We start from the raw sequence: 18,845 nt of genomic DNA on the forward strand, positions 1-18,845 counted from the left end.
ATTTAATAGTACCTTTACTTGCATCCTCATGTCAGGAACCTAGCTGTTTTGTGTGCATAAATCTTAAAAAATATAAAGAAAATCACATTAGTAATCAATACTAATTTACTACCTTGTTGTAATATTGAATCTGTAACGTGTGCCACCGTCCATCACTTACTCCACCAGGAAGATACGGGGTTACAACTGTCATAGACTCCCCTGGGAAAAGAAATCACAGCAAGTGGGTAAAGGTGTATTCCAAAATAAATACATCTCACTTCTTAAGGCTGATTTATACTTATGCATACTAGCTTACACCGTAGCCTACGCATGAAGAAACTCAAACTTCAAACAACGGCGTCTGAAACTGAAGGAGGGTGAATTTTCTGTGCTTGTCCGGCCACTGAGAGACATGGATGAGGAACTGCATTTCAAATACTTTCGGATGTCAGCAGGTAGGTTTGACAATCTGGTTCATCGTCTCCAACCATTTATTTTGCATCAGTGTACGTACAGTATACTCAGAGACTGGCAATCACCATTCGAGTTTTAGCTTCAGGTAGAAGTCAACAGGCTGTAGCAGCTAGCTACAAACTGGCGTCAAGCACAGGGTCCTCCATAATTTTGGAGGTCTGTAAAGCTTTATGGAAAGTATTGCAGCCAGAGTTCCTTCCCTGCCCTTCAGTCGCCCAATGGGAAGTTACTGCAGCGTAGGCGGAAATGCAATGCTACCAAGCGGACCAATCACAGTTGTTGCGGTCAGCGTTGCCGCGACGCGTAGTTACATTTTTGGGGAGGTGCGTGTCAGGCTACGGGGTAGGGTACGCAGATACGCTGTACCTATGGCATTGATTTGACTCAAAAGTATAAATTGGCCTTTACATTTCAACTACATTTAAGTTGATTAAAGTCCTTTTAGTAAAATAAAATTTCATCAAGACTGCCACCTCCTGCTTCCCACATTCTTGGCATACTGCTAAGGTTTACAAATCCGAACTGCTGGTACCATAAAAGAAGGATAACCTCACATTCCATGAGAGCATACCAAAGAAATAAGCAGTCAAATAATTGACTGAAAGTGATTCAGTAAATAATGAAAATTTAATTCTAGATTAGGAATACATTAATTGGATTAAATCTTTAATGTATAAATATTTTCAGACAAACCTGTCGAATACTTCAACTGAACCTGTCCATCAATGATTTCCACTGCAATAAAATCATGTTTTTCATTAAATCGCCCGTTGTAAAACAGGAGCCCATTATTTTCCTGTGTAGCAAACCTGAAAGTAGACGACACATTTAATAATGAAAAGTATTTCTACTTCTGTGCTTTCTGGGCAGAAAACAGACAAATGTAATTTGTCACTAACATTCTTCCGAGAGTCCTCTGTGAACGGATTCATTCTGACAGACAATCAGAGCTTTCAACTAATGGTCTCATTCTGACAAGTCTAGAGGCTGATACACAGATGGACACTGACCTGAAGATTAAAGGGAATCTAAAAGCTCTTAGATGAACACAAAGAATGGTAAATGTCCGTTGGGCACAGAAATTGTGAGAAAAGACTTCATTCATCATTCATGGTTTGAATTAGACTAGGTATTCTCCCCCCCACCCCCCGCCCACCTCCCCCTCCTCTTTATACTGGCTTTCTACACTCTCCATTCAGTCCTGATGCAGGATTTTGACCTGAAACATGGACAAATCACCTCTCCCCACCAACAGATGTTGCTTGACCTTCTGAGGTCCTCCCAGAATGCTGTTGTTGCTCCAGACTGCAGCATCTGAAGTCTTGTCTAATTCTCACCAAGCTCTTCTTTGCTCATTAAGTTTGTACTTCCCACCCTTGGCTGAACAAGTCATGTTGCTACATGGTTTACATGACCATACAGAAGATCCTATTCCTTGTAATTGGGTTTAAATCAATTTAATGACTCCTTTCTCTTTAGCTTGAATACAGAAAATTCCCTTGTATTTAATCCAGTTCCTTTCAATCTTACGTCTTGACATGCAGAAAAAACATTCTTCACTAGCTATTGTGGTGAAAAGAATATTGCTTCAATTCCAGGCACAAGCACACCTCCTCATCAATATTACAAATATCTCCATTTGAAAAGCCAGAATGGTTGTAAGCAGGAGGAATCAATGAACCGGAGTACAGGAAGGAGACAAAGGAAATCAAGTGTCAGGATGACCACAACCTTTTCCTTAATGTCTGCAAAACAAAAGAGTTGGTCATTGACTTCAAGGAGGGGGCACTGCACATGCTCCTATTTACATCAATGGTGCTGACAGCTTCAAGTTCCTAGGTCCAACCATGCAGATGCTGTGACTTAAAATGAGCACAGCACCTCTACTTCCTAAAGAGGCTGAAGAAATTTGGCATGTCCGCATTGACCTAATTTTTATCAATGCATCATAGAATCTACCCTATTCAGAAGCTTCATGGCTTGGTACGGCAAGTGCTTTGCCTAATGACTGCAAGAAACTGCAGAGAATTATGGACACAGCTCAGCATATCACAAACTTGGCCTTCTCTCCTCAACATGCCAGCACTTCTTACTGCCACGGTAAAGGAGTCAACATAATCAAAGACCCACTCACCCTGGACATTCTCTTTTCTCTGCCCTGCCATTGAACAGAAGATTCAAAAGCCTTAAAGTACATACTTCGTGACCTCTCAATCTACACCATTGTGACCTCGCACCTTATTGTCTATCTGAACTGTATTTTCTTTGTAACTGTGACAATTTACTCTTCACTCTATTATTGTTTATTTTGTAGTACCTCGATGTATGGTTGGAAGCAATTGATCTCTGTAAACAGTATGCAAGACAAGTTTTTCACAGTACTTCGGTACATGTGACAATAACAAATCAATTTACCAACCATGTTTTGCATGAAGTGTTTTGTTTAATAATCTAATATTACGTCAAGCTATTATATGTAAAATATATGCATCTATGCAACGTCATGAGGATCTGCTCCACTACCGGCAACCATTCTGTGAATGAGCCAAACATACGTTTGTTTCCATATTTTCTTCAAAACTACCACAGACTGCTTATTATGCAACAAGCAAGTGACACTAATTGAGTATTGCAAGTCTTTAGTTAAATTATTCATTCTGAGTATTCACATATCCTTGGTTAGACTGGCAATTTTGTCCCTGACGAGTTATCCCTTTGAAATCAGCGGTTGACCTACTTTTGAACCAAAAATAATCATAAAATGAAGATGCCTGGAGAAGATGCCCACAGATAAAGACACAAGAAATAGGTCAATAAAGAGACCTCCACTCATCAAACTCACCCTGCCATTCAATATGATCATGACTGATACTGTGCACCTGTTCGCCACTGACTTTCAGTTCCCCAAACATTCGAAAATGTATCCACCTCCACTTTAAATATACCCAGCAGAATCTAAATAAATGCCATTGACCCAAAATGTTTACTGGTTTCTTTTTCCACATATGCTACTTGACTGGCTAAGTTATTCCAGCATTTCTGTTTATGTTTCAGATTCCAGCATCTGCAATTTTGCTCTGCAGTCTTTAGAATATCTACTGTATCCTCCCTCCAACATGAAGACTGATGCAAAGAATTGATTTAACTTACCTGCCATTTCTGTGTTTCCCATTATAAATTCCATAGGTTCACCCTCCAGTAGACCCAGATTTCCCCTAGCTATCCTCCCCCTTTTCATATATCCGCGAAAGCTCCTCTGCTCTTAGTAACAATCCCTGGAAACCATAAGATTTTAATAATCTTCTATAATAGTTGTACTGTGCCACAAGTGGGGCTTGCCCAAAATTCTGATCAGGCCTTCTAAGTTCACAATCCCTGCATTAATTTCCAAGTCTTAGAGGAGTCAAAAATTAAGCAGGACCATTTGGCCTTTAACTTTGCAGAGGTCTTGAATAATTTTCTGAAAAATTACTACTCTACTTTCAGAAAACTAACTACTTATCCAAAGAAACAATGTATTTACTTTTCAGAAATCTATTTTTACTAACTTTGTATCATGTTCTTCACAATTGTTAGATTGACATGGAGTTAAAATGCAAGTTGTTGATAAACATATTTCAGCTGTCATCACCCACAAGGTCGAGACATATTTTTAAAAGAAAATTTGCAACAAAATATGCTGCAACGCTTGTTTGATTGCACTGGTTTATGATAGATTTTGGGTTTAATACAACACAGATCAGTTTGAGTAGAAATTAATTTGGGGAGAATGTAGAAAGAAATAATGTTTAGAGCACCCAACTGCACCAGTTTTTGAATGTTCTCAAATAGAAATGTTTCCCCTCAGCCCCAAAATTCAAAACAGCACACCCACTGAACAAGTGGTATTTTCTATTTTCCATACTAGTTACCTGATAATGAAAGAATGAAATTGCCAATTACTGCAAAATCCATTTAGGAACTGAAATATTTTTGAATAAATCAAGAGTCAGACTGAGCATGCCCAGAGGCATTCACAGAAGAGTAGCTTTATTTTAATATCAACTCAATTTTAAATATTGTCTTAGTAACAAGACTTAATTGTCTGGTATTACATCATCGAGATTACCATACTAGACATTTCCCATATACTATTAAAGTGGATTCTGGTTAATTGGGTCATTGGTTAATCAGGGCAGCTGCTTATTTGGTACAACTCTAATTGAACAAAAACTAATTGAGAAAATAGCTGTGATTCCCTTTGTTTATTTTGGACATTACACCATTTAATTGGGACAGGAGACTGTTGCTGAACAGTTTCTAACTAGTGCCAGACACATGCATTTGTGTAGGCAATGGACACTACACTTAGAGCAAACAATTTTTAAACAAGATCAGTTGCATATGCTTGGGTTCAAGGAGCAGTGACTTCTGTCACTGAGAGTTGGCAAGAAATAAGCAGTAAGATAATTTAGAACCGTTTTGCTCACTGCGGTTTCAAGCATTCAGGCTTGGAGATGCCAGAAACTGCCAGGAGTGAAAATGAAATTATTTCACTACTTCAACAAATTAGGACCTACTAAGAATTTGAAGGCATTGACAATCATCTTTAATGTTACAATGAAAAAGAAGATTTGGAGGATGCAATTGTCAAAAATTGTATGAAGGCAGTCCATTATCTACTCTAGGTATCGGAGCTGATTTTGTCCATTTACAATCAATCTAAAGAACACAGCAGTATAATTACTCTGTTGATAACTATTACAAACTAATACACAGTTTTATAGTACTGCAGTAGTACAGGTAGTGTTTGAATTTGTAATGTAGTTCATTTTAATACATAATTTATAACTCAGTTAAATGGCAGTTTGTCTTTTTTTTAAATACCTTTTTAATTAATTCCATGAAAATTCAGGTATTTGGGGCAGCTGCTTCTAATTGGTCCAAAATGTACTAGTCCCCATATGTCCCAAATAATCTGAATCCACTGAATTTACTATCTGACAGAAACAGTACACTTCACATGGTATGTCATTGCCAGTAAAAAGGTTAGTGAAAAGCAGTAAATAAATGCAATTTTTCCATCTTCTGTTTTGCAAGACAAATATTAAGATGTATTAAATTGAAATGATAAGGGAGGGTAAGAAGTTTATAGCTAAAAGTATGAAATAGCTCTTTAATTGCAGAGTAGTTGACTTAGTATTTCTGATAGAATTTAGCTGACTTTTAGTTTATTTGATTATGTAATACTTTTTCATTTATTTATGCTAGAAACTGATAAACTATCTCTATGGCAGCTTAAGACAATCCGCTACAGTTGCATCCTCTGCATTATAAAATTGCAACAGCAGGTATCTATAATGAGATGTCATTACTAAAAAATAAATTGTAGTCTTTGCTTTGTTTTATTTGAATACAAGTTTAATCCATTATCATTGTTCCCAAACATCATTAACTTAGCTTGTACTCACTACTCTCCGTCTACTTTGGAGTTAAATGGAGAGCCACATGCAGGACAGATAGCCCACCACGTAAATCACTGCACTACTTAGTACCTGTGAAATGAGTTTGAGTTGCATATGTATGGCAAAGGAAAGCTATAACATGCCCAGCCTAATAGACCCAGAGCAGAGTATGATTATTAATTTTAGAAATATGTTGCACATTTTATTCCACAAATTCCAGCTAAATTAATAACATTATCATCATTAACTATTGCACCTTAAAGCTTAACACTCATTGAAGCTGATTTTGGGTATACTACAATGAAAGAAAAGCATTTCTACTTATGGGATGGAGACGTCACTTTTTTCCAAGCCTCAATCTGATCTTCTTTCTAATGAATTTATTCAAGCACAAATGCTCTTCAACTGCAAACTCACTTTCATCTGTCACAAATAACAAACCCTGACATCTATTCTTGCTTAGTTTCTATCTGTTTCTTATAAAATTTTCATAATGTGTTTCAAAAATCAATACGTTCCTCCTCTAGATGTCAGCAACTGCAGTGTCCCCACATCTGTCAGCAACACTCATCACCCCACCTGTTCCAACTAGCAAATCTAGCCACTTCAGGTCACCTCGCATCCAAAACCCAATTCTTAATGACTTTTGGCAGCCACCCATAGTAACAAGAACACACAAGAAAATCAGAGCAGGAGTAGCCATCAGATCCTTAAAGCAAGTCCCTCCTTTTATTTTTAATTTTATTTAGAGATACAGTGTGGAATAAACTCTTCCAGCCCATCAAGACATGCCGCCCAGCAACCCCAAACAACCCCGATTTAACTCTAACCTAATTATAGGACAATTTATAATGAAGAATTAACCTACTAACCAGTACATATTTGAACTGTGGAAGGAAACCAGAGCACTCAGGTATAACCCACACATTCTATGGGGAGTACATACAGAACTCCAAACCCCAATGCCTTAACCTCTAAAGCGTCACACTAACCAGTACACTACCGTATCGCCAAGTATGATCATGGCTGATCCATGTTGGCCTCAACACCTCTGCTGTGCCAATACTCCATTTCTACTCTAATCCTTGATCCATCAAATACTTATTCACATCCACTTTAAACACTTCTCAATCCAGCTTCCTCCAACAACCAAGGAAGAGTATTCCAGAGATTTACCATCAAGAGGAAATTTCAACATACCCCAGTCTTAAATGACTGATCCCTTATCTTGAAATTATGTTACTCATTCAATATCTTCCTGCATCTATCCTCTTAAGCACCACAGGATTTTATATGTTTGAATTAGGTCACTCTTATCCTTCTAAACTCCAAGGAATACAGGCCAATTTTTCTTTATTTACAGAGACAGTCCTGTGTTTGCATTACAGAATGAAACACTGACTTAGAAGCCCCTGGCAGATAACAATTTATAATATTACAAATTTTAAGTACCTTCTTTCTCTATGCAATTAAATATAAGAAAAGGTATATGCACCTGTCCCACCTTGAGAATAACTTTAAGAACGTTTCCACTATCATTTCATTTCAGGCTTTAAAAAAAAGCAACTTCGAACACAAGTCACAGCAGGAGTAGGTTATCAGGCTTTTCAAACAAATCCACCCTCATATAATCATGCCTGATCTATGTTGGCCTCAACACGTCTTAAATCCGTGCGACCATAAGATACAGGAGCAGAATTAGACCATTTGGCCCATCATGTCCGCTCTGCCATTCCATCATGGCTGATTTATTATCCCTCTCAACCCCATTCATCTTGCTACCACCAAATGGGACTACCAACAATTCGCATACCGACACAACCAATTGACAGACAATGCAAAGCCACTGCTCTACATACCATGTTTACACATCTAGCAACGAAGGGTGCTTATGTGGGAATTCTGCTCTTGGACTACAGTTCAGCATTCAACACCATAATTCCATCCAGGCTCGACAGAAAGCTCAGAGACCTCGGCTTTGACCCTGTTTTGAGCACAAATTCTGGCTAAGTAAATTTCTCATCTCTGCTATAAAGGGGCATCCCTCTATTCTGCAGCTGTGCTTTCTGCTCCTAGACTCCCCCACTATAGGAAACATTCTCCAGTCCATCTTGGACTTTCAATATTCAATAGGTTTCAATGAGATCCCCCCCCCCCGCCCCATTCTTCTAAACTCCAGCAAGTACAGGCTCAGAGCCATCAAATGTGCCTCATGTATTAACCCTTTAGTTCCAAGAATTATTCTCATGATTGTCCTCTAAACCTTTTCCAATGCCAGTACATCTTTTCTTAGGGTCCAAAACTGCTTACAGTTATCCAAGTGTGGTCTGACAACCAGAGCAGGGTAGTGGGGCTGAGATCAAAGCTCAACCATGAAGTAAATGAATAGTTGGAGCAGGTATAGACAGACTAGCAGCCTTTTGCTTCTTTCTACCAGCTTCTTTGCAAGCTCCTCAAAATAACTGAAGACAAATGTACTCTTTTGTGCCAATACTCCATTCTCCTCTATTTGTTGATCCATTCATGTAGGTAAAGTCGGCAAGTATCACACATTAAACATGCTCCTTGGTGACAGGATTAAAATCATTTCCTTCTGATAGTAATCCCTTGCAAGGTCTTTCCAAGCAATTGATCCCATGAAGGGACTTCCTAATCAATAAATTTCAGAACTGAATTTGTCCAAACTAGCTCCAGTATGTTCAATGATTGGATTTTAATTCAGTACAACAGCCTGTCATTAGGAAAGTACAAAGAAACAGAGAATACTTACGACAGAGATATTGTCATATGAAATCTTTGTCTCAGACCATGAAACATCACAAAAGACTTTGGTGGAAAGGACCGGGCAGTCACTTCACAGTATGGCTTCTCATATTCTCCTGAGGGACAATTACACTTGAATCCACCCTCTGGGAGATTCGTGCAGGACCCGCCATTTCTACACACACCTGGAGAACAGCGATCAGAACGAACATCCACTTCGCAGTGATCACCTAACCGGGATGAAAGTTCAAAAGTCAATGTGGATATGTCAGATATATAACTTCTGTAACTAAATTAGATAGAACTGGGATTGTAGCATTGCATAAGCCAACCATTTATAAACCCTCTGGAAACTGGAATGTTGTCGATCCAAGTGACTCCTGCTGCAAACAAATAAACCCATATTGAAAATCATTGTCGTATTTGTAAGATTACAATAGCACCTGTATGAAGTAGATTGTTTGAAAGTGGAATAGTATCCAAAATTCTACCAGTGACATTTAACAGACACATAATAACACAATATACCTCAGTTTCAGCCTGAACACTTGGTTCACACTTTGAATACATCCAACCAGGATACATTCATCACAAACACCGTAAGGAGATTAACATCTTGAATGGATTTAGGTGTGTTTTTTTTTCAAGGTATTGGGATTAGATCAACAAATTCTATTTGACTTCTCATATTTATACAATCACTAGACAACAAAAACAGTAGTTTGCCATTAAGCTACGACAGATTTTTGTAAAAGCTATCCTGTTAGTTCCATTGCACTGCTTTTGCCTTAAAGCCCAGAAACATTTCCCCCAGTGGAGTGACAACTAATGAAGTTCTATACAGCACTGTCATAGCGAGGACCAGGACTAGGTCTCAAGCTGCAGAGAGGCGTCAATACCGGTGTGCTCCACTGGGGGCAGTGTGGCGCAAGATCCAAGCTGGAGTCTGTGTAGCCTCTACAGTATTCGCTTGGCAGAAGACAAGCAGCGTTATGGTTTACTGCAGATTTCTGCAGGCACTTAAGGACTCAGTCTGGACAATTTCTTCTGTGTGGCTGTATTTTACTGATATCTTACATGTGCTTGCTCTCTCATATGTGCTATGTGTTGTGTGAGACCATTGGTATTGTGCTTTACCGAATGACAATTAAACTTGAATTGAATTGAATTGCCTAAAAGAGACATTGGCATGAACTTTCAAAGACCTGGATTATTATAATTCTGCAATGACTGCTAATTTTTCCCCTTGATGTAGCATCAACAAACCTTCAGTCCACTTAACTTCAGCACCATGTATAAATATAAAGTAAAATGGAGTGAATCATGCAAAACACTAATTGTAATTCTGCACAACTTTCTGCAGAACATTTAAAAATGGACAATGTGGATATGGTTGTATTGACTGCTGAGTCATTAAAAATGGACTATTCGGAAAGCATTGAAGTTTAAGTATTTAACATTAATCACCAGTCGTCACAGTACAAACGAGGTACTAAAGCAACACAAAATTATTAATACATTTTATTCCTCATGTTCATTAACATCCAGCTAAACAAAAAGAAATTCAAAGAGAAACAAAAAACATTCAAAATCAATAATGTATTCCATTCCTTTTGTTTATAAACTAAAAGAAGTTCAAAGTTAGCTTAATAAATTTTGTGTGATAATTTCCCATTAATTTCATCAATCTTGAATTGCATGGCTGATTATACACAACAATAAGATATTTGGAACAATTGCTTACTGGAATGCGTTTTCATTTATTTACAGGATCTGAGCATCACTGTGTAGTTGAGGACTTATTTTCCTCATTTCTAAAATATAAATAAGCTACCTCATGAACATGATAGCAGTGCTCTATATAAGCATTTTATTCAGTTGACTCTATTGTTTGTTTAATGTCTCTACAAACGACTCACACAAGTAGATAGTAGCTTGGCTTACTGTCACATCTGAAACACAAAAGCTTGTAGTTTTCCAGCAGTAGAACTTTCAGAACAATGCTTATTATCGAAGCATTTTTTGAACATGATCGAGCTCTTCTGCAGCACAACTTCTAGCCACCCTGTTTTTTGAATGTTTTGATAGATTCCTTTTTTGATTGTATTTGTTGAAATATGCCTTTGCAACATTGCTCCAAGTGCAGTTTATTCAAATCTAACAATTCTGTGATTCTAAACACAAACCTGCATCAAGGGAAAGATTAATGAGACAAGTCAAATTTAAATAATTTGCTGCTACTTCTTGTTCAAAACCAATGTTACTTAGGTGAACAGACACCATGGATCTCTACCTCAGGGTGAATCCAGATATGATAAGAAATATGAATATAATAATGATAACTGAATTATTTGGATGTTTCAAAGAATCCAATATGAAGAAAAGGAAGAAAAGAAAGAAAAGTAAAACAAAAACTTTACACTAAATTCTCGGTATCATTACTACAAACGTTAAGCTTGTGAAATGCGTCTTGAAATGCCATACATCTCTCCCATAATCATGAACCAAATCTGAGTCATACAACACAAAAACAAGCTCTTGGGTCCATCATCCTCATCTATATTTATTCCATTTACCAGCACTTGGTCTGTGGCCCTCTATGCCTTGCCACTTCAACATCTTACTTCTAAATGGTGTTAGATACCCGCCTGCACCATTCATCAGGCATTGAAATAGAGATTCCAACTAGAATCAGAATAATTTTTAATATCACTGGCATATGCCATGAAATCTGTTGTTTTGTGTACTGGTACATTGAAATGCATAATGATTAAAAACTATACATTAAAAAAAGTATATATAATTTTTAAATTAAGTATATAGTGCAAAGAGAGAGAGAAAAAATTGAGGTGCATGGGTTCATTGTTCATTCAGATATCTAACGGCAGGGGAAGAAGCTGTTCTTCAAATGTTAAGCGTATGCCTTTAGGCTCATGTACCTTCTTCTTGATGGTAGGATATTAAATTAAAAGAGTAGTACAAAAGGAGGCCAAAAAATAGGAGATAGTGTTCATGAGTTGGTTAATTGCTTGCTCAGAAATCTGATGGTGAAGGGCAAGAAGCTGTTCCTAAAGTGTTGAATGTGTGCCTTCAGGTTCCTGTACCTCCTTCAATAGCTCCTCCCACTACGGAAAAACAAACTCACCGACTTATTTTTTTACCGAAAACCGATGCCCTTAAGCTTTAGATACTTCTCCTACTGTCCATCCTATCCATGTGCCTAACAATTCTGTTTATATGCATCACGTTGCCACGCCACTCCCCACATTATCGTGATCTGCTCCAACAAAAACATGTCATGTTTCTCGTCTTTTCTCATAACTGAAACTCTCCATCCCAAGCAGTGTGAATGAATGAATGAATGAATGAAAGAAAGAAAGAAATTTATTTCAGTCAGTACAAACATAACAAAAAGCATCATTTTCAATGATGATTTCATTGGGCAAAATTACAACAAAAAACATAGATACTCTTTAAAACAGACCTAAAGGGTGTAGGCTGAAGCTACAGCTTATTACGCCTACCCCTCTTACTTATACAACACCATATTTGACGTCAATCATCACATCAAAACAAAAAATGTCCCAATCTTTTAACACAGAATCCAATTCCAAATATCATTTATTTACATTACTCCCATTCATTTTAAATCATGTATTTTGTATTTGTTCATTATTTTTAAATAAGTTTTTAAACTTGTTAAGTGTGGTGCATGTTTTTAAATTCTCACTACAACTGTTCCATAGATCCTGACTAAATACAATGACTTTTTACATTTGTTCTTATCCTTTGTTTTTGAAATATACATGTTCCTCTCAAATCATGTTGACTTTCTCTCATTTTAAACAACCTTTGGATACTTTGTGGTAGCTGTCCATCTTTTACTTTATACATAATTTGTATTATTTTAAAATCTACGAAATCTCTGGATTTTAAAGTGTTTAGTTGAATAAATAGTGTATTGGTTGGCTCATAATAACTTGTCTTATTTACAATTCGTATGACTTTCTTTTGGAGTAGAAAAATTGAGTTTGTACAGTATTTGTTTTGTATGTATTTCCCTATACCTCTACACAGTAAGTCATATATGGGACTATAAGACCATAAGACAAAGGAGCAGAAGTCGGCCAATTCAGCCCATCGAGTCTGCTCCGCCATTTTATCATAAGCTGATCCATTCTCCCATTTAGTCCCACTTCCCCACCTTCTCACCATAACCTTTGATGCCCTGGCTACTCAGATACCAATCAATCTCTGTCTTAAATACATCCAATGACTTGGCCTCCACTGCCGCCCGTGGTAACAAATTCCATAGATTCACCAACCTCTGTCTAAAAAAATTTCTTTGCATTTCTGTTCTGAATGGGGGCCCTTCAATCCTTAAGTCATGTCCTCTCGTACTAGACTCCCCCATCATGGGAAACAACTTTGCCACATCCACTCTGTCCATGCCTTTCAACATTCGAAATGTTTCTATGAGGTCTCCCCTCATTCTTCTAAACTCCAAGGAATACAGTCCAAGAGCAGACAAACGTTTTTCACATGTTAACCCTCTCATTCCCGGAATCATTCTAGTGAATCTTCTCTGTACCCTCTCCAACGTCAGCACATCCTTTCTTAAATAAGGAGACCACAACTGCCCACAGTACTCCAAGTGAGGTCTCATCAGCGCCTTATAGAGCCTCAACATCACATTCCTGCTCCTATACTCTATTCCTCTAGAAATGAATGCCAACATTGCATTCGCCTTCTTCACCACCGACTCAACCTGAAGGTTAACCTTAAAGGTATCCTGTACGAGGACTCCCAAGTCCCGTTGCATCTCAGAACTTTGAATTCTCTCCCCATTTAAATAATAGTCTGCCCGTTTATTTCTTCTGCCAAAGTGCATAACCATACACTTTCCAACATTGTATTTCATTTGCCACTTCTCTGCCCATTCTTCCAATCTATCCAAGTCTCTCTGCAGACTCTCCGTTTCCTCAGCACTACCGGCCCCTCCACCTATCTTCATATCGTCAGCAAACTTAGCCACTTAGCCACAAATAATCCAAATTATTGATGTACATCGTAAAAAGAAGCGCCCCAACACGGACCCCTGTGGAACACCACTGGTAACCGGCAGCCAACCAGAATAGGATCCCTTTATTCCCACTCTCATTTCCTGCCAATCAGCCAATGCTCTATCCATGTATGTAACTTTCCCATAATTCCATGGGCTCTTATCTTGTTAAATAGCTTCATGTGTGGCACCTTGTCAAAGGCCTTCTGAAAATCCAAATATACAACATTCACTGCAACCCCCTTGTCTAGCCTACTTGTAATTTACTCAAAAAATTGTAATAGGTTTGTCAGGCAGGATTTTCCTTTAAGGAATCCATGCTGAGTTCTGCCTATCATGTCATATGCCTCCAGGTACTCTGTAACCTCATCCTTGACAATTGACTCCAACAACTTCCCAACCACCGATGTCAAGCTAACAGGTCTATAATTTCCTTTTTGCTTCCTTGCCCCCTTCTTAAATAGCGGAGTGACATTTGCAAACTTCCAGTCCTCTGGAACCATGCCAGAATCTATCGACTTTTGAAAGATCATCGCTAATGCCTCCGCAATCTCCACAGCTACTTCCTTCAGAACGCGAGGGTGCATTCCATCTGGTCCCAAAGATTTATCTACCTTTAGACTATTCAGCTTCCTGACTACTTTCTCTGTCGTAATCGTGACTGCGCACACTTCTCTCCCCTGCCACCCTTGAGTGTCCAGTATACTGCTGATGTCTTCCTCAGTGAAGACTGATACAAAATACTCATTCAGTTCCTCTGCCATCTCCTTATCTCCCATTACTATTTCTCCAGCATCATTTTCTATCGGTCCTATATCTACTCTCACCTGTCTTTTACTCTTTATATACTTGAAAAAGCTTTTAGTATCTTCTTTGACATTATTTGCTAGCTTCCTTTCATAGTTCATCTCTTCCATCTTAATGACCTTCTTAGTTTGCTTTTGTAAGCTTTTAAAAACTTCCCAATCCGCTGTCTTCCCACTAATTTTTGCTTCATTGTATACCCTCTCCTTTGCTTTAACTTTGGCTTTGACTTCTCTTGTCAGCCACGGTTGCATCCTTTTTCCATTTGAAAATTTCTTCTTTTTTGGAATATACCTGTCTTGCACCTTCCTCACTTCTCGCATAAACCCCAGCCACTGCTGCTCTGCCGTCCTTCCCGCCAGTGTCCCTTTCCAGTCAACTTTGACCAGTTCCTCTCTCATGCCACTATAATTTCCTTTACTCCACTGAAATATCGACACATCAGATTTCAGCTTCCCTTTTTCAAATTTCACAGTGAACTCAATCATGTTATGATCACTGCCTCCTTAGGGTTCCTTCACCTCAATCTCTCTAATCACCTCTGGTTCATTACACAATACCCAATCCAGTACAGCCGATCCCCTAGTGGGCTCAACAACGAGCTGTTCTAAAAAGCCATCTCACAGACATTCTACAAATTCTCTCTTGAGATCCAGTGCCGACCTGATTTTCCCAACCCACTCGCATGTTAAAATCCCCCACAATGATCATAACACTGCCCTTCTGACAAGCCTTTTCTATTTTCTGTTGTAATTTGTAGTCCACATCACTGCAGCTGTTTGGAGGCCTATAAATAACTGCCATCAGGGTCCTTTTACCTCTGCGATTTCTTAGCTCAACCCATAAAGATTCTGCACCTTCCAATCCTATGTCACCTCTTTCTAATGATTTGATATCATTTCTTACCAATAAAGCCACGCCACCCCCTCTGCCTACCTTCCTATCCTTCCGATACACCGTGTATCCTTGGACATTCAGCTCCCAGAAACATGCATCCTTTAGCCAAGTCTCAGTGATGGCCAGAATATCACACCTGCCAATCTGTAGCTGTACAACAAGATCATCCACTTTATTCCTTATGCTGCGTGCATTTAAGTATAACACCTTAAGACCAGTATTTGGTACTTTTCACTTTGATTTCACTGCAACTCATCCCAATGGCTACAAATTTGCCCCATCACCTGCCTGTCTTTCCTGACATCTTTACTGCTCACTATCTTAGATTTATTTCTGTTTTCCCCTTCCTCCACTCTATCATTCCAGTTCCCATCCCCCCGCCAAATTAGTTTAAACCCTCCCTAACAGCTCTATTAACCCTTCCTGCCAGGATATGTGAACAGTATAATGTATACAAAGATTCCTGATTTTAAAAATCTTGTGCTTTGTACAGTATTGCAATAGATTTTGACATTTTTGCTTCAATATAATTCTCTGTGGTTTCCAGCTTAATTTATTATGTATTACCACTCCTAAAAATTTTGTTTCGGATGCCTTATCAATTTCAACGTCACTTATTCTAAGTTTACTATACGAGTTTGGTACACGGTTTCCAAATATTATGAATTTAGTTTTACTTTGATTCAGTGATAATTTGTTAATATCAAACCATTTCTTTACAATTTTTAGTTCCTTCTCCACTGTATCCAAAAGTTCTTGATGAATCTCCTCTGTGCCCTCTTGAAAGCAATCCTTCCTATCGTGGGAACCAGAAACATATGCAGAACTCTAACTGTGCTTTACATTTTATAGAGTTGTACCATAAACTATCTGCTCTTAAATTCTCTACCATCATTAATGCATGTATCCTACTTTGGGCAACCACTTTCAGAAAAGTTAATAGTTAAAGTCTGTCCCGAACTTTCTAGGCTCATCAGGCTGGTGCTTATGCCAGTTTCCGTGGCATGAAGTGACTGAGAGTACGAGACATCCCCCCCCCCCCCACCCTGGATATGACGCCAGTCTATCGCGAGGTTAACCCCCAGCATTTTGCCGGTACCCATTTTCAGCTGGGTGGACTGGAGCATTGTGTGGTTAAGTGCCTTGCTCAAGGACACAACACGCTGCCTTGGCTGGGGCTCGAACTCACAACCTTCAGATCGCTAGTCCAACGCCTTAACCACTTGGCCACGTGCCACACTTTCAGGAAAAGGTAGACCTATACACCTCTGTTGGAGGAAAGGATGAGCAAGCTAGACCTTTTCTCTTTCGACTCAAACAGGATTAGAGGATATTTAATAGACATGCATAAAATGATAAGAGACATATAAAGTAGAAAACTAATACCTTGTTCCCAGGACAACTAATACAAGTGAGCAAGATAATTCGAAAATAGTAAAAGAGGAGGGGTGTCGGCAAGTTGTAGGAGTGGGCTCCCTCAGCTCCAACCCTCTGACTCTCAATACAGGAGTTCCTCAGGGCTGTGTAATGAGTCCCCTCCTTTACTCCCTATATCCCCATGACTGTACCACCACCCACAGCTCTAATATGCTAATTAAATTTGCTGATGACACTACATTGATTGGCCTTATCTCAAACAATAACGAGGTGGCATACAGGGAAGAAGTCATCTCTCTGACACAGTGGTGTCAAGAAAACAACCTCTCCCTCAATGTCGCAAAAACAAAGGAGCTGGTTGTGGAATACAGGAGGAACTGAGACAGGCTAATCCCTATTGACATCAATGGATCTGGGGTTGAAAGGGTAAACAGCTTTAAATTCCTCTGCATCCACATCACTGAGGACCTCACGCGGTCTGTACACATCAGCTGAGCGGTGAAAAAGGCACAACAGCGCCTCTTTCACCTCAGACAGTTGAGGAAATTTGGTCTGGGCACCCAGGTCCTAAGAACTTCTCTACAGGGACACAATTGAGGGCATCTTGACTGGTTGCATCACTGCCTGGTATGGGAACTGTACCTCCCTTAATTGCAGGACTCTGCAGAGAGTGGTGCGGACAGCCCAGCACATCTGTAGTTGCGAACTTCCCATGATTCAGGATATTTGCAAGGAGAGGTGTGTAAAAAGAGCCTGAAGGATCATTGGGGACCCGACTCACCCCAACCACAATCTATTCCTGCTGCTACCATCCGGGAAACGGTACCGCAGCATAAAAGCCAGGACCAACAGGTTCCGGGACAGCTTCTTCCACCAGGCCATCAGATTGATGAACTCATGCTGATTTAAGTGTATGCTATATTACATTGACTGTTCTATTTATTATATATTATTATAAATTACTATGATTGCACATTGCACATTTAGACAGAGATGTAATGTAAAGCTGTTTACTCATGTATGTGAAGGATGTAAGAAATAAAGTAAATTCAATTCAATACGGAGAACACTTTAGATAGAATGGTGATGGAGACAGATACATTAAAATCATTTAAGAAACTTTTATATAGGCACATGGATGAAAGAAAATGGATTGTGTAAGATTTAGAATGATTTTGGAATAGATTAAAACATCAGCACATTATAGGCCAAAGTGTTTGTACTATGCTCTGTTGTTCTTTGTTCAATGTTCTTCAATGCTCACCAAAGCCTAACCATTTATTATGTGTATAAGCCCTCCCAAATTGCAACACCCCAGGCTTTTCAGAATTAAACTCCATCTGCTGCACTTCCTATCTTTCCAACTAACATGATCTTGTAACCTAAAACTATCACGTTCCCTATCAATGGATTGCTTCTAATACCACCTATTACTGTGTCATTTACAAAGCCTGTCGTATGATATAGGCAAGCCTTTCCCCTTCCACAACAAACTTGAAACTTCAGGTTTATGATCCAAAATGGTCTCCACCTACACTACAATTACTTCCCCAGCTACATTTCCTCCGATTAGATGTAGTAGTGCTGTTTCTCTATAGGACTATCCATGTGTTGGCTCAAAAAGCTCTCTTGGGCACACTTTAAGAATTCCTCATCTTCTGTGCCAAAGGTAATCGCAGATAATATAAGACCATAAGATGTAGGAGCAGAATTCGGCCATTTCGCCCATTGAGTCTTCTCCATCATTTGATATTCACTGATTTATTTTCCCTCATAATTCCATTCTCCTACCTTCTTCTCATAACCTTTTTTGCCCTTCCTAATCGAGAACCTATAAACCACTGTCTTAAATATACCCAATGAAGTCTAGAGATTCCCACCCTCTGGATAAAGAAATTCCACCTCATCTCTCTTTTAAAGGGATATCCATAAATTTTGAGGCTATGCTATCAGTTCCTAGGCTCTCCTACTATTGGAAACGTCCTTCTCCGCCTCCATTCTATTAGTCCTTCTTTTAATATTAAGTATGCTTCAATAAGATC

The 18,845-nt window shown here is 38.8% G+C and overlaps 1 protein-coding gene across 1 annotated transcript in view; it reads right to left on the minus strand.

The window, feature by feature from the left end:
- Window positions 1-18,845, minus strand: part of celsr3 (cadherin, EGF LAG seven-pass G-type receptor 3) — a 359,789-nt gene that overhangs the window by 231,197 nt on the left and 109,747 nt on the right. Inside the window, exons 3-5 of the mRNA XM_072280082.1 lie at window positions 8,671-8,893; window positions 1,150-1,265; window positions 113-201 (exon numbers count right to left, since the gene is read on the minus strand). Coding sequence (XP_072136183.1) covers window positions 113-201; window positions 1,150-1,265; window positions 8,671-8,893 — 428 coding nt within the window. The remainder of the gene's footprint in view (window positions 1-112; window positions 202-1,149; window positions 1,266-8,670; window positions 8,894-18,845) is intronic.

This window comes from Mobula birostris, chromosome 16 (assembly GCF_030028105.1).
Source record: "Mobula birostris isolate sMobBir1 chromosome 16, sMobBir1.hap1, whole genome shotgun sequence".
Classification (NCBI taxonomy): domain Eukaryota; kingdom Metazoa; phylum Chordata; class Chondrichthyes; order Myliobatiformes; family Myliobatidae; genus Mobula; species Mobula birostris.